Source organism: Pleurodeles waltl, chromosome 5, assembly GCF_031143425.1.
Source record: "Pleurodeles waltl isolate 20211129_DDA chromosome 5, aPleWal1.hap1.20221129, whole genome shotgun sequence".
In the NCBI taxonomy this organism is placed as follows: Eukaryota; Metazoa; Chordata; class Amphibia; order Caudata; family Salamandridae; genus Pleurodeles; species Pleurodeles waltl.
Window position 1 is genome coordinate 787,605,016 of NC_090444.1, and position 15,583 is coordinate 787,620,598.

The 15,583-nt window shown below is 41.7% G+C and overlaps 1 protein-coding gene across 2 annotated transcripts in view; it reads left to right on the forward strand.

Annotated features, from left to right (window-relative positions):
* The window catches only part of TPD52L1 (TPD52 like 1), a 943,512-nt gene that overhangs the window by 739,754 nt on the left and 188,175 nt on the right, over nucleotides 1-15,583 (forward strand). The window contains exon 5 of one of the 2 annotated variants that reach the window (XM_069234805.1): nucleotides 8,325-8,339. The exons of the other annotated variant lie outside the window; for it this stretch is intronic. Coding sequence (XP_069090906.1) covers nucleotides 8,325-8,339 — 15 coding nt within the window. The remainder of the gene's footprint in view (nucleotides 1-8,324; nucleotides 8,340-15,583) is intronic. 2 annotated transcript variants of the gene reach the window in all.

Consider the following 15,583-nt stretch of genomic DNA (forward strand, 5'->3'; position numbering starts at 1 on the left):
ATTTAATTGAATTCCCTCAGCTATACATTAAAATGATGTTGCACGTCCCCTTGGACTTCCATGACCTTATAAAAGAACTTGGCATATGATCTTGTTTCTTTATCTAGACATGGACCTCCTCAGTGACTTGCAATATCCTTAGAATGTACACTGATGAGAATTTTATTCTGTTTATGTTAGTGACTGACTCCTTACATCTGCCCTTGTCCTGTCCATTGGCAACTTGTATAGCTATTCTGAGGGCAGTGTATTCCATCCCTCTTTGCCTTACTACCATAAGATCTTTCCTTAACTCCTAGACCTACTGTTCTTTATGCCATAACAAATCAGCAGCAGGGCCCTTTTACCTACGTCCACTTCTACTGATGCTTATAAAATGTGGCGAACTCTACATGTCCTTTAGAGAGATGCATTGATAATAGCGGGCTTGATGTAGTGGGCACAGTGCAGTAAGTTGATGAAAGATCCGAGCACTCTTCAAGCAGAAATCTGGCCTGACATGAGCAATGCTTGGGGAAGCTATGAAAATTGAATTTTTGATGAGGTGCCTCATTTCTCACCAAAGCACAAAGACCCTAAACACATTAACTGTTGATTGAACATTAAGAAGGCCAACACACACTATGTGCACAGCTTGAGTATAACTCTTTGCCTAATCCGGATATCCCTCTTCTTAAGAGCCCCAGATGTGCAGCATCTGCACAGCTGTTGAGGTTTGTATCCCAGACAGAAGCAGGCAGCATGGATGAACGTCTGAAACAGACAAGAGAATGCAATTATGCAACAGACGAGGATAGCTTGACTGAAAACTGCATGTACAAATGGCAGAACCAGCCAGTGGTGTAACGAAACATAATGGGGGTCCCCCTGCAAAGTACCTGTAGGACGTCCCCTCCACCCTGGTCCCAGTCAGAGGCCTGCTGCCCATGCACAATGTACTGTGCTGAGGGGCCCCCTAGAGCTCGGGCTGTGGGGCTTTTGTTACACCACTAGTACCAGCGCTACCTGCTACCCATCAAACTCCAAAAAATGTGACAGGTTGGCTTGTTCTGGATCACTCAAAGCTATAAAAATGGCCTAAGCGTGCTGGTATTTTTTTTCTTTTTAATATACGTTGCAGTATTAAATACACTGCTTATGGTCTCTGTTTAAAAATAGATGAGCATCACCACCATGTAGTGGAAAGTCCTAAAAACTGTGCTAGTGTTCAAAAACAAGTACCGCTGTCAAACCCCTGCAAACAGTGGCACAAATTAAGTACAGCACTATTCATAAGGGAGTGTATAATAAAATGGCTCAGAAGACTTCGTGGGCTAGTCTGAAAGCGAGGCCAGGACTATTGAGAAGTACCAGTGCATTAGCAGTTTCAAAGCTATTTGCAAAATATTTGAATTGCGATAACAAAAACAGGTCAGGCTTGCATGTATGGGGCCAGAATGCTGTGTTATCATAGTGTGCACCGTTTTGTGCTCTCGGAAGGTAAGTAAGTGATGTAAATGACCCGTACTGATCAACTTTTTTGTATTATTCAAGCCATTCATTTTGAACAGTATTTCCTTGCATGAGGACACATATAGGCCAGGCAGTAAAGACTCAAAGAAAGTCTACCTATGTGAAATTACACACATTGTATAGCTATGTCCCATATTCACTGCTAACTGTAATTATTTGATATTGCCTTTCGAAATCATTTTTAGTTTAATAAGCCCATATAACACATTAAAAGGTATTTTATTTAGCTCAAATTAGGCTTTGTAACCGGAATTCATAAAAGACAGAACTTCATCTCTCAGCATGTGAAGTTGGAGTTTAGTAAAAACGTAGTGTGTTTGGCAATCATAAACAGGATTTGGGGAAATCCAGGATTTTCTATCGTGTCTGCATTAAAAAAAATATCTCAAACCTTTGTAAATCTAGGCTCCACTGTCTGAAGTGGGATAACCGTAATCCTACTCTCTTTGTATTGTAAACTACAGGTCTTTCAGACATCTAAAACTGTCAAGTGATACCTAAAGAAAGAATCAGCCTTTCAGATGAAACTGACTGAAAAGTCAATTCACACATATAACATTCATGAACGGCCTTTCATTCTTTAGGTGCCCATACACAAAGGCATTGAGAAGTAACACCAGTAGCTCCCTTTTACATAATCTTACATGCTTCCAATTCTTAATTCGAGCCGGTGTGGGCAGATGGGGCCTACCAGCATTAATTTTTGGGGATCATCACTTATTTTTTCTCATCCAACGTTGACCCAGAGAAGGAGAGAGGAAACCACAAAAAAGTAAAAGAAGTAGGAATAGAACAATGGAAAAACAGTGACAAACGGAGAAAGCAAAATTTAAAAATAACCTGCATGAGTGAGGTAAAAGGCCAGGAGAGACTGGTGGTTGATAAAAGAGGCACTAGGTGAAATCACCCCAACATTCTGTAGCACCTGCCCTGTGCTGATAAGCAAATACTTAAGACCCAGCTCTTAATCTTTTAGAAAGTAAACACTGCATGCATTTGTGAACTTCCCCAAAACATTTGGAATGCGATTAAAATGGGTACGCTTAGAAAATATTCATAAAGAGTACCAAAAAAAAAAGTGCCCTCTTTGTACTTTTTCTAATTTAGAATTAAACCTTTTCGGGCTTATTTACGAAGGTACTTGTGAGTACATAAAAACTGTGCTCATCCATTAATATTATTCATACTCCTAAATGCATTGTTGAATCGTCCCTTATGTACTTATTTTGCCAGTGCTTATCTTCTATGTAATGCCCTTAAAATATGTATTTTCTAAAATGTAGTAACATAAACATTTCAAAATGAGTAATGGATTAGGAAACACCACATACTGTACTTCACCCACTGGCTAAGGGTGGCTGCAGGAAGGGCACGTGAGTGAATGGTTGGAAATAGACCACCAGATGGAGGTCATTCTGGTTCCCAAAGACTAGCGACAAGCAGCCACCGTACACGCAGAAGAGAGAAGGATTACATCTTACCTGCTCCTTGGGAGAATGGGAGCAGAATTGTCACAATGCAGTGGACTGCAATGTCTGTTGCAAACGCTTGTGCTAAGAGTCTTGCATCGGGAACCCATGCTAGGCTATGGAAATGGGTGGGAGTGAATTAATTTGAGGCTGTTCCATTACAACACTAAATTAACATAAAAGACTCAATAGGTACAAAGTATTCTATTTATGGTTTATAGATATCTTGGTTTTATGCCAGGGCAGCCTTGAAGGCAAAGAATGGTATATTTGAACTTATACAACTGACACATGCTGCTCGAGAAAAAACTCATACAGTTTGCCAAAGATTGGCTTGAGGGGTGGGCGGAGGGTAGTCATACACACAGATAGCAGATCCACTGTAATGCGGTATGAAATGTGTGCAGCCTTTTCAGCACCACGTGTCATGTTAAACGTAATGGATTTTTGGTTTTGGTGAGGGGATGAGGTTATAAAATGTGCTTTTTTTGTGTGCATCTGACGGTGTTGTGTTACAGCTCAGTGGTGAATTATTTTAATCAATTACTTTTACTAAAGGGTGCTTTTGGTATAGTGCCTGTGCCTTTCACACTAAGAACAATGTTAATAAATCACAGAACGTGTGAGTCAATGTTAATTAAATGCAAATGAATTTGGAGTGAATTTAGTTTGTAAAGTAAAATGAAACAAAAGTCACTCATAGTTCATTCAGATTTGATCCTTAATCTGTGGTATATGCTATAGGGATCTTATATTTACATTTATTTTGTTCAAAACGTAACGCAAATTCATCTTAAAAGAGACGCAGTTACTTCACTGTTATATCCCAGCTGTCCACCAAATATCTTCCTATGTGTTTTATTACTTTCTCTGAAATGTCACTTAATAGTAAGAATGTACACTCCTCGTCGTTCTGTAATTGTTCTTTTTCCAGAAGTGACTTAATGGTGTGATCTCATATCTCCTGGTAAATTCGTCAGTGTAGTAGAACGTAAACCAGGTCTTCCATTTGTCCATTTATGCACAGAGCTGTAGGCACTAGCTTCTTCTTCTTAGTAGGCCTGTTAAGGGGATCGTCCCTCTTCTAGCTTTGGCGAACATCCTCCCTTATATGTAATCAGTTAACTTGACCATGTATGATTGTGCATGATTTGCAGGTTTGTAACCTGAGGGTCAAACGGTTTCAATGGTTTTGAGCTTTGTTTGCATTTCTTGACTTGTTTCTTTATATTTTTATGTCATTTTTTTAGAGGAATGCCTCTCGAGTTAGAGTGGGTCGGCTGATTATGAAGGCCGAATTGAGGCTTTGATTAAAGTGCTCTTACCAGGCCTTGTCAACCAAGTTGGAGTTGGCAGACCTGTGCCTTTTTAAACCATATTTTATCGGTGCCATTAGACTCCTATTCAGGGTCGAGGAGTAGCCAATATCTGTTTCTAAGGCAAATGAGGGAAACCTATGGTTAGCATCAATAGTACCACCCAGAATTTCCTTTTGTGGCACCATATTTTGACCCCAGAGCTCTGCGCCATACAAGATATTACTACTTGTCTTGGCCTGAATCAACTTGATCAATGCTTGAAAAAAACTAGGTAAGTGGTGAATTATGTTGAAATATGTTAGTAATTGTGCCACATACATTTTGGTAATCCCAGGTTGTAGACAAATGCAGCCTTGAGGATAACGCAAATACACCTCATCCTTGAGTACACCACAGCCAGAATAAAAGTTCAAAAGTGGTAAAACAAATCCCTCTGAAACTGTTATAGAGCAATCTAGGTATACTGTTTATTCCTACAAGATGAAGGAAAATGTTTAGTAGTGTGTTCTCTTAACCTGTAAACACAATAGAAGTGTACCTCACTCTGCCACGTTTTCTTGCTGAGGCTCTTGTGATGTGTTTACATATTATAGAGTCTAAGGCCCTCATTCTGACCCTGGCGGTCTTTGACCGCCAGGGCGGAGGACCGCGGGAGCACCGCCGACAAGCCGGCGGTGCTTCAATGGGGATTCCGACCGCGGCGGTAAAGCCGCGGTCGGACCGGCACCACTGGCGGGGTCCCGCCAGTGTACCGCGGCCCCATTGAATCCTCCGCGGCGGCGCAGCTTGCTGCACCGCCGCGGGGATTCTGACCCCCCCTACCGCCATCCAGATCCCGGCGGTCGGACCGCCGAGATCCGGATGGCGGTAGGGGGGGTCGCGGGGCCCCTGGGGGCCCCTGCAGTGCCCATGCCACTGGCATGGGCATTGCAGGGGCCCCCGTAAGAGGGCCCCTAAATGTATTTCACTGTCCGCTGCGCAGACAGTGAAATACGCGACGGGTGCAACTGCACCCGTCGCACAGCTTCCACTCCGCCGGCTCGATTCCGAGCCGGCTTCATCGTGGAAGCCTCTTTCCCGCTGGGCTGGCTGGCGGTCTGAAGGAGACCGCCCGCCAGCCCAGCGGGAAAGTCAGAATTACCGCTGCGGTCTTTCCACCGCGGAACGGTAACCTGACGGCGGGACTTTGGCGGGCGGCCTCCGCCGCCCGCCAAGGTCAGAATGAGGGCCTAAGTGTTACATCACCCAAATAGGGTTACAATTTGTGGTCAGTTTGCTTCAGCATACACAAGTAGCATGGGCAAAGCTGGATTATAGAGTTCTTAATTCTGCCCCTGATGAAGACCCAGATTTACTCACAGTCATTACAATGCAAGGCAAGTTGTAGAGCTGCTTTGGGTGATCAGGAGGGAGCTGACCTGTATCATATTTACAAAGATATGGTGCTGCTCTCTTCCTGTGCTGGAGCACTTGTGACTCGCTAGCACCAACTCAGGCACCCTTGTGCCATGATGCAAGGGTGCCTGCATTGTGGGAGGATCGTTTTAGTGCAGGAAAGGGTACCTTCCTGCATAAAAACTATCTTTAGAGGTGTATTTCTCTTTGTATGTGTGCTGCAGAATGCAGCATACATGCAAAGCTGAAGTAACAAAGAGTAATAACGATATTTCTCCTTGTTATACCAAATCTGTGTAGGCTCACCATATTGGTGTCATCCCAGTTTACCAATACATGGGTGGATGCACAGAAACATCCATAATCCACTATGTTACACCTTCCTGATGCAGGGTAATGCAAGGCAGTGCTAGCATTGCCTTTGTTTTTGTTTTTTGTTTTTTTTACAAACTTACGCAAATCCACAAAGATCAGGCTTTATTTGGCTTTGTAAATACCAATATAGCTTTTGCGTCTTGCTGCACCAAAAAAGTCACGCATCCGATACAATATCTTAGTAAAACTGGCATTCAGTTTGTGAAAACCTAGCTGTTAGATTGATGTCAGCTTTAAGTGTGTCTTGCCAGATGAAGCCTTCTGGCTTAACTTTTGTGTTCTTAGTAATACCCAGAAAGACTTCTATGTGTCAACTTAAAAATGTTGACTACCACAATCCCCTAACATTTACCTAATTGGGTGTACATCTGGTACTCAAGGAACATTTATATTTTCTTACGCTTTCAACTCCTACCTAGAGTTACACTGAAATGCGTATTTCCATAATTTCTTATGCAACTGATAGATTTTCTTTAATCAACACTGGACTATGTATGATCTTTTCGTTGATTCACAACTGCATTTTCGAGTATGGGAAGCAGTACTTCAGGAGTACTTTTTTATGTTCTCTTTACATACTCCAAAGTGTTGTTGTGAATATGCACATGTATTTTATGTCTAAAACTGATTTTCACTATTACATTTCATAGGCCTAATTCACAAAATCATTTATAAGTATGAGAAGCAGTACTTCGGGAGTACTTTTTTTATGTACTCTTTACATACTCCAAAATGTCGTTGTCAATAGGCCTCTGTATTTTCAAACTGTGTTATTTGTTCTAAGTTTTGTTATATAAAAAAAAACCCTCATGCATGTTTGTTGGCGTTTCTGCTTGCTCCAAACTGTCAAATTTAGCCAAGCACTTGCTTTGGCAATACTTGTTATTTCTAAAGGGCTTTTCTGTTTCAGCATCACCAGAGCTTAGTCGGGGATCACATCAATGCAATGATTTTTCTCTCCCCTAGCTTGACAGTAGGTTTCCCTACAGTTTAATTTCAGCAAATTGGTACAATCTGTTAATTCACAGGTTTTAATTCTACTGCCAAGTAAAAATTAGATTATCTTTTCGTTTACATGCGCTTTGCACTTTTATGACTTACCTTTATACATTTTATCCGCAGCACTGAAACATTGGAAAAATGTATTTTGCTTTTCAACCCTTCCTGTTGTAATGCTGCATATATGACTACATTAGTTTAATTTTCTGGTTCATTACGTCTTAATCTTTTAGTAGAGTCTTTGAGTTACTCGAGTATTGAAAAGGAAAATCATCTATCAGTATGCGTTTTAGAACATTTGCACATGTTCTGTGAATGATTTGCCCATGTTCTGCCAATAAGCAACTTTGACCAATTTTAATTTAGTGGACATAAAGATTTTTAACTCATGAGATACTTGTCTATAAGACCAGCAGGCAAATGTATGCAAATGTTTACTCACTGGTCCTAGCTCTGCCGCTATGTAATGTTTAGTTTATTTGTTCGTTATGCTCGTTGCACTTGAGAAAACTTTCATGTGTTTTTTATCATCTGGGTTGGAACTCTGGAAAAATACGTTTTGTTTTTTATAGCTGCTTATAATAATGTTGTCAATATGATCATATAAGCATCTTATGGATAATGTACCTTAAGCTATGTTTTAATGATATTGTTAATGTTTTGAAATAGGTGACTGTAATGATGTCAATTAACCAAACAATAAATGTATACCATACCTTAAGCTTCAAGAAATGCAAATGTGTTTTGTGCGTGCAATTCCGTGAAAACAGGCTAAAAGGCTGGACCAAGAAAATAATCTTTCCTCTGAACTAGATGTCTTTTCCATTATCATTTTCCTGCAGTTTCTCAATTTATGCAACCACAATTAATATGCGCAAACCCATTGTGAAACCGTCTTCCTTTCTATACATTTTTCACTGAAGAGTACTTTCATCTTTTAAAATTATCCACCATAAATGTTTTAACAACCTTTTCTAAGGGAGAAAATAATATGTTCTGAATGAAATTCGTGCAACATGTAATTGCCACATAATTACTCTTCTTGCTGCTAATGGCACAGCTTAATCAGGGCTGAATCAGAGCTGATTTCTTCTTTTTAAAACGTCTATTTTTATGAAGTGATTTACAGGACCAATTCATCTACACAATTATGTGCTTTTAGTAAATGTAAGCATTCGATCAATCATGTTCCACTTTTGAACCTCTGTCTCTCTAACTCTTACTTTGACATTTGTTTCCCCCTCTGCTGCTGAAGATCACACTCAATTGGGTAAGATGCATGTTGTGTTGATTTTCTTTGCCTTTGCACAGTAGTTGTGGTTTGACAAGGCCTTGCTAAGCCACATTGTGATAACCCAAAAGAGTCTACGAGCATGCGCTTCTAAATGTGTTTGATGCAATTTCTTGTTTCTATATATTGTAACAGTTTGTGTTTATGTACAGATAAAGGAAGTAAATGTTTTTTTTTAATGCTTTTCCTTACTATTAAAGATGTTCCTTCTCATAGATTTCCCAATAACAAAACGTTTTCCTTCTACAGGGAGTGCAGAATTATTAGGCAAATGAGTATTTTGACCACATCATCCTCTTTATGCATGTTGTCTTACTCCAAGCTGTATAGGCTCGAAAGCCTACTACCAATTAAGCATATTAGGTGATGTGCATCTCTGTAATGAGAAGGGGTGTGGTCTAATGACATCAACACCCTATATCAGGTGTGCATAATTATTAGGCAACTTCCTTTCCTTTGGCAAAATGGGTCAAAAGAAGGACTTGACAGGCTCAGAAAAGTCAAAAATAGTGAGATATCTTGCAGAGGGATGCAGCACTCTTAAAATTGCAAAGCTTCTGAAGCGTGATCATCGAACAATCAAGCGTTTCATTCAAAATAGTCAACAGGGTCGCAAGAAGCGTGTGGAAAAACCAAGGCGCAAAATAACTGCCCATGAACTGAGAAAAGTCAAGCGTGCAGCTGCCACGATGCCACTTGCCACCAGTTTGGCCATATTTCAGAGCTGCAACATCACTGGAGTGCCCAAAAGCACAAGGTGTGCAATACTCAGAGACATGGCCAAGGTAAGAAAGGCTGAAAGACGACCACCACTGAACAAGACACACAAGCTGAAACGTCAAGACTGGGCCAAGAAATATCTCAGGACTGATTTTTCTAAGGTTTTATGGACTGATGAAATGAGAGTGAGTCTTGATGGGCCAGATGGATGGGCCCGTGGCTGGATTGGTAAAGGGCAGAGAGCTCCAGTCCGACTCAGACGCCAGCAAGGTGGAGGTGGAGTACTGGTTTGGGCTGGTATCATCAAAGATGAGCTTGTGGGGCCTTTTCGGGTTGAGGATGGAGTCAAGCTCAACTCCCAGTCCTACTGCCAGTTCCTGGAAGACACCTTCTTCAAGCAGTGGTACAGGAAGAAGTCTGCATCCTTCAAGAAAAACATGATTTTCATGCAGGACAATGCTCCATCACACGCGTCCAAGTACTCCACAGCGTGGCTGGCAAGAAAGGGTATAAAAGAAGGAAATCTAATGACATGGCCTCCTTGTTCACCTGATCTGAACCCCATTGAGAACCTGTGGTCCATCATCAAATGTGAGATTTACAAGGAGGGAAAACAGTACACCTCTCTGAACAGTGTCTGGGAGGCTGTGGTTGCTGCTGCACGCAATGTTGATGGTGAACAGATCAAAACACTGACAGAATCCATGGATGGCAGGCTTTTGAGTGTCCTTGCAAAGAAAGGTGGCTATATTGGTCACTGATTTGTTTTTGTTTTGTTTTTGAATGTCAGAAATGTATATTTGTGAATGTTGAGATGTTATATTGGTTTCACTGGTAATAATAAATAATTGAAATGGGTATATATTTGTTTTTTGTTAAGTTGCCTAATAATTATGCACACCTGATATAGGGTGTTGATGTCATTAGACCACACCCCTTCTCATTACAGAGATGCACATCACCTAATATGCTTAATTGGTAGTAGGCTTTCGAGCCTATACAGCTTGGAGTAAGACAACATGCATAAAGAGGATGATGTGGTCAAAATACTCATTTGCCTAATAATTCTGCACTCCCTGTATTGTGTTCTTGAGTTTTGAATGAACATTTTTCTAATGTTGCTGTTTCAAATTACGGACCTCATTTTTATGTTATCTTTGTTATGTTATGTGCACTTGTAAAATACAGTATCACCTGCAACTGAAAAGCCAGGTTTTAGATTTTTGTGGAATTCAAGAAGGGAGGAGGAGGCTCTGATGTGGAGTGGAGCAATGCAAGAGAACTCCTGTCCTCTTGATCATGTGCTGTGAATGCAAGGGATGTGTGTGAGTAGGAGTCCTGTGGAGCGGCGGAATCTGGTTGGTTGGCGGAAGGAGATGCCACTCTAAGTGTAGTTTGTGTAGTGCCTTGAATGTGTGAGGAGTTTGAAATTAATTACCACGTTTATTCATCAGGGGGCCATGGAGCTCTCTAAGGTGCAGTGTGATGCGAGTTCTGTGTGGGAAGTGGAGGATGAGTCTGGCTCCCGAGTTCTGGATGGTTTGCAGTCTTTTAGTGAGTTGCGTGGTGATCCCGGAATAGATGGTTTACCTGTAGTCCAACTTGCTTGTGATTAGGGTGTGAGTCACAATTTTCCTAACGTTGCTTATGAGCCATTTGAAGATCTTCCTCAGCATCTTCAGGGTGTAAAAGCAGGATGCAGTGAAGCCATTGACTAGTGCGATCATGTCCACTTTACTGTTTATTATTCTGAGGTTCCTGGCATGGGTGCTGGGTGTGGATGTGGGTTTTGAGTTTGGCCTGGCCACCTGCTGGAGTTCCATGGTGAAAAGATCACTACTTCTTTATTGACAGTGTTGAGCTTGAGACAGTTGGCTTTCATCCAGTTAGCGACTTCGGTCATGCATTCATGGAACTTGTTTCTACTGTTAGGGGCCTTGTCTGAGAGAGAGAGCATGGGTTGCATGTGATTGGAGTAGGAGAGGATGTGGTTGTTGTGTGCGGAGTTGACACTGGCCAAAGGAGTCAAGTACATGTTGAACAGGGTGGAGATGAGTGATGAACTTTGAGGCAATCCATAGATGAGTTTTCGGACTTCTGCGTAGTATAGTGTGAGGCTGAAAGGTTGTGTTCTATCCTTTAAGAAGAAGAAGATCCAGTGGCAAGTGGGTACTTGGATGCCAATCTCATGCCGAGGATAGGGTGTGATACTGTGTCAAATTCTGCAGAGAGGTCCAGGAGGATGAGGGCTGTGGGTCTCCTCTGTCCATGATCATGCAACTGTGGCGGTGATGAGTGCAGTTTCTGTACTGTGGTTTATACCTGAATCTGGACTGCGTGGGGACAAGGAGCTAATAATTGCTGAGGTGGTCAGTGAGGGGTTGGCTGATTAGTTAATCTAAGACCTTTGCTTGGTATGGTAGCTGTGAGATTGTTCTGTAGTTGGAAAGTGTGGCTGGGTCAGCATATGGTATCGTGAGCAGGGGCATGAAGGTGGCATGTTTCCAGGTGTCCAGGAATGTAACTGACTCAGTGGGTGTTAGTGCTTCACTGATCACTAGGAGACCTTTGGTAAAGGTGTGGTGGAGGCAAGGGTCATATGGGTCCCACAAGTGTATGGTCTTCATGCTAGCAGCATTTTCGGCAGTGATGATTGCAGGCTATGAGATCATGACAGGAAGATGAGGTGTAACTGTGGTGGGGTCCAGTTGAGGGTCAAAGTTGCTGTATATGATTTTGTTACAGAAAAAAACAGAGAGCTTGTTGCAAAGATCTTGCGAGGGGGTGATGTTGCTGGAGGCATCAGGAGGCATGGTGAAATCTTTGATGATGGCAAAGATTTTTTGCTGCTGTTACTGCTTCCGTCAATGCAGTCTGTAAGAGCAGTGCACTTGGTGTTCAATATCTGCTTGTGGTAGTGTCTTAGGACTGATCTGAAAATACCTTTATCTGTGGTGTCATGACTTGTTCTCCATCTGCACTCCAATTATTTGAAGTGGTGTTTCTTTAGCCCATGTTCCTCTGTGTACCAACTGACCTGGGGTCTCACTCATGGTGTTGGGTTACACTTGAGGAGAGCCAGGGTCTTGTAGCATTACGGTGATCCAGCTGTTGAGGTTCTTGATGGCTTTCAGCAAGTTGCTGGTGTGCTAGGGGCCGGTGCATGGATAGGACAGAAGCCCACTTCTGTGCTTTTCCAGCTGCAGCCGGTGGTGATAGGTCTGTGGTGTTGCAGAATGGGTATGTTGAAACTGATGGCATGATTTCTCCAGGTTTTTCCTGCTGGTTTGTAGACTGTGATGTTGCTGATTCAGGAGAGAATTAGGTTCAACAGGTGCTCAGTGGTGTGGGTAGGTTTGATAATATGCTGATTAAGGCCAAAGGTTTCTAGAAAGGACATAGAGTTTGGTTCGGTGCAGTCTTCTAGGTGAAAGTTAAGATCTCTGAGGAGGATAAAAGTGCTGCTGATGGTGATGAGAGTTGTGAAAAAGTGACTGGTGTCACAGCGAAAAATTGGTGCATGGTACTGGTGGTATGTATATGAGGGTCCTGTCCAGGGAAAAGATGGCTGTGATGTGTATCTTGAACGTGAGGTGTTCCATGTAGCTCGTGGGAGTGTTCATATAAGTGGAGCAGCTGATGATATTTTGATGGTATCTTTGAATATAATGGCGACTCCATCTCAAGGCTTGTGCCTAGCAATATGCAGCCGGCAGGGATGGCTGTAGCGGTGTCTAATGCAGAGGTTGGGCTTAGCTATATTTCCATGAGGAAACGCAGGTACATAGCATGGTTGTGTAGTAGGTCCTATATCTCAGTGGCTGGTTTGGTGCGTGTGCAGGTGTTTAGGAGAAGGCATGCAAGTGTAGCATGTTGTGTGGGTGGTGTTTGGTCCATGTGAGTGCGAGTTGGTGGCTGGAATGTGTGAGTGAGTGGTGTGCTCACTGATGTTGGTGCAGGAGTGGTGGGTGAACACGGCTTCTGTGTTGTGTAGTGCAGTGTGGCAGCAGTGGGGTGAGCAGCGGCCGGGGTTGAGGGCACAAGGGAGAGTTGCAAGTTAGAGGTGAGTAGGGGAGTACCAGGTTTCCTGGCACGGGCATAGTCAAGGTGTGGATGTGCATAGCATTCATAAAATAGGTCATGGGAGAGGGGAGGAGAACAGGATGTCGTGGGTGGGAAACCAGTTATGTCACTTCATTTGCAGATGGATGATGGGAAATCCAGCAATGTCAGTTCCTTTGAAAATGGGTGATGGGAAAAGTGTAAAGCATGTCATATGCCTGATTCTATATTGGTTGGGTATTTCAAGGAAATAAGTACAACTTGTCTACTTTGCACACAGAAGTTCCCAATCCTGGTGCTCACAAAGAGTGTTTTTGCTAAGATGAAAGTTTTTCTTGTATAGTGGAGTTGTTTTAATTCAATTGTATTTATAACAGGTGGGAATGTTGGTGGACATTCAGTCTCATAGGTTTTGAAGTAATCCCTATTAATATGAAGGTAGTTTCCTACCATGGAAATACAGGCAAATGTACTCCTGTACAGGGCTGTAGTAGCTGTGTTTTCAAGGTGGGAATGGAGCATTCTCTATTTAAAGTGGCAAGCAGTAGGGTAAAGGGTTTCCACTGGGGATTTATATTTTCTTCATAAAGAAACATAAAAAAATAATTATGGTATTTAAATGATCGCATAGTTTTAACATTCTGTCTGTGAAAATTGAATGCATGTGTGTATTCCTGCAAATCTGTAACTTGTAAAGACTTCCACCAGTTCTCATGACATTCAGTGAATATTTCAAGAGTCACAAAATTATTCCAAACTTAGAAGTAACCCTACAAATGTATATTTACAACTGTGTGTTCCTTTCCTTTCCTGTTGTGAATATGGTCATTGGTGATTTATCCTCAACATTTTAAACACTTAGTGGTATCAAAGAAGTATATAGCATCCAAAATGCAAGCAATAGGTTACACATTATTTCCACCAGCAGGAAAATACAATGTTTTGCCTTGAGCCTAACTGCATCATTTGATATAAATGCTTTATTTTCTGATGTAATTTCCTGTTTTATCAGTTGAGGGTAGCTCACGAAAAGAAAGACAGGGGTAGGTAAGAAAGGTTTAAACAGAAATCTCAAAGACAGGGTAGATGACAAGAGTTTTTGATTTTGATAGGGAAATCTGTTGGAAATTACCATGTTAATCGAAATGAACAATTTGTATTATAAAAATGTATATAATGTGTAGTATAACTTTTGATGAAAGTAAGAAATTGGGCTATTAGTTGTTCAGGATCTGAGATATGCACAAGTAATAGGCTCACAGTTTCTCCTTACTGGGAACTAAGCACCCCATTGCACCACTTGATTCTCTCAGGGTAGCGAAGCAGAGCAGTCCAAGGCCTATTTAGGGGTGGTCGTGTGAGCTAGTAATCACCGTTCACTGACATGCAATAATAACTCTCAACAAATGACTGTCTAGTCAGTGAATTATGTTTAGAAAAATGAAAAGTACTTTTATTACACACACAACTAAACACTGCTCAATATTTTAAAAATATATAGATCAAGCAGATAGAAATACATTGTGTGACATTCTGACATCACATTTGACCCCTAATGTGTCATGACCACCAAACCCCTGTATCCCAATAGCTATACCAGACTGAACTTCAGAATATATAGGGGGTATCACTTTAAGTAAGGCAAGCCTATTGACTTTGTCAAGGTCAACACAGGCAAGACTATTGGATTTTGTCAAGGGTCACCACATTATAAAGACCCATATTATAAAGACCCATAACCACACGTTGAAAATTCCATCATTATATCACCATAATGAATAACCATGTGTAAATGCAATAATTGTTACCAATAAAGAATTTCAGTGTTTATCAAAAAACACTGTCAGCCATATATTGTTAATAAAGCATTTAAAATGAACATAATGTGTGTCTGTATCTTTCTTAAACGCCTTCAGGCGACGAAACGTAGCCATAGGACCAACCACTAGAGATCACTGCACTCTCAGACTGTAGATCAGAAAGTCCAGCCTTGGCAATGTTTAAAAATAATTAAAAAGTACCCAACGGTCATGCTTCCTTTGACTTCAGAGATATAGGGTTAATTTCTAAAAGCTGGTGAAAGGGGATTGCTATGTTCCTGCAGTCTCAAACACTCCTTTGTGAATGTTGATGATGCTGCTGCCATCCTGGGGCCACAGCAAGCAGAAAAACATTTTTAAATTAAGTTTGACAGGGCACTATGGGGTGCTTTCAGTCAGGAAGCAGTGAATGTTTTATGAGCGGCTCTCCTGCTGCATCCAGGAAAACTGTTTTCCTTATGCATTTTATTTTTCTTTTGTTGGGTATGCCCGGTCCCACCCAGGCACCTTTACATCTCTTTTGGTTAGGGCAGCATGGAAAGCCCACTCCAACGCTGCCCAGCTAGCTCCCCGCCAGGCTCCTTTGACTGCTGGCATGGGAGCCAGCAGCTAGATTTTCCC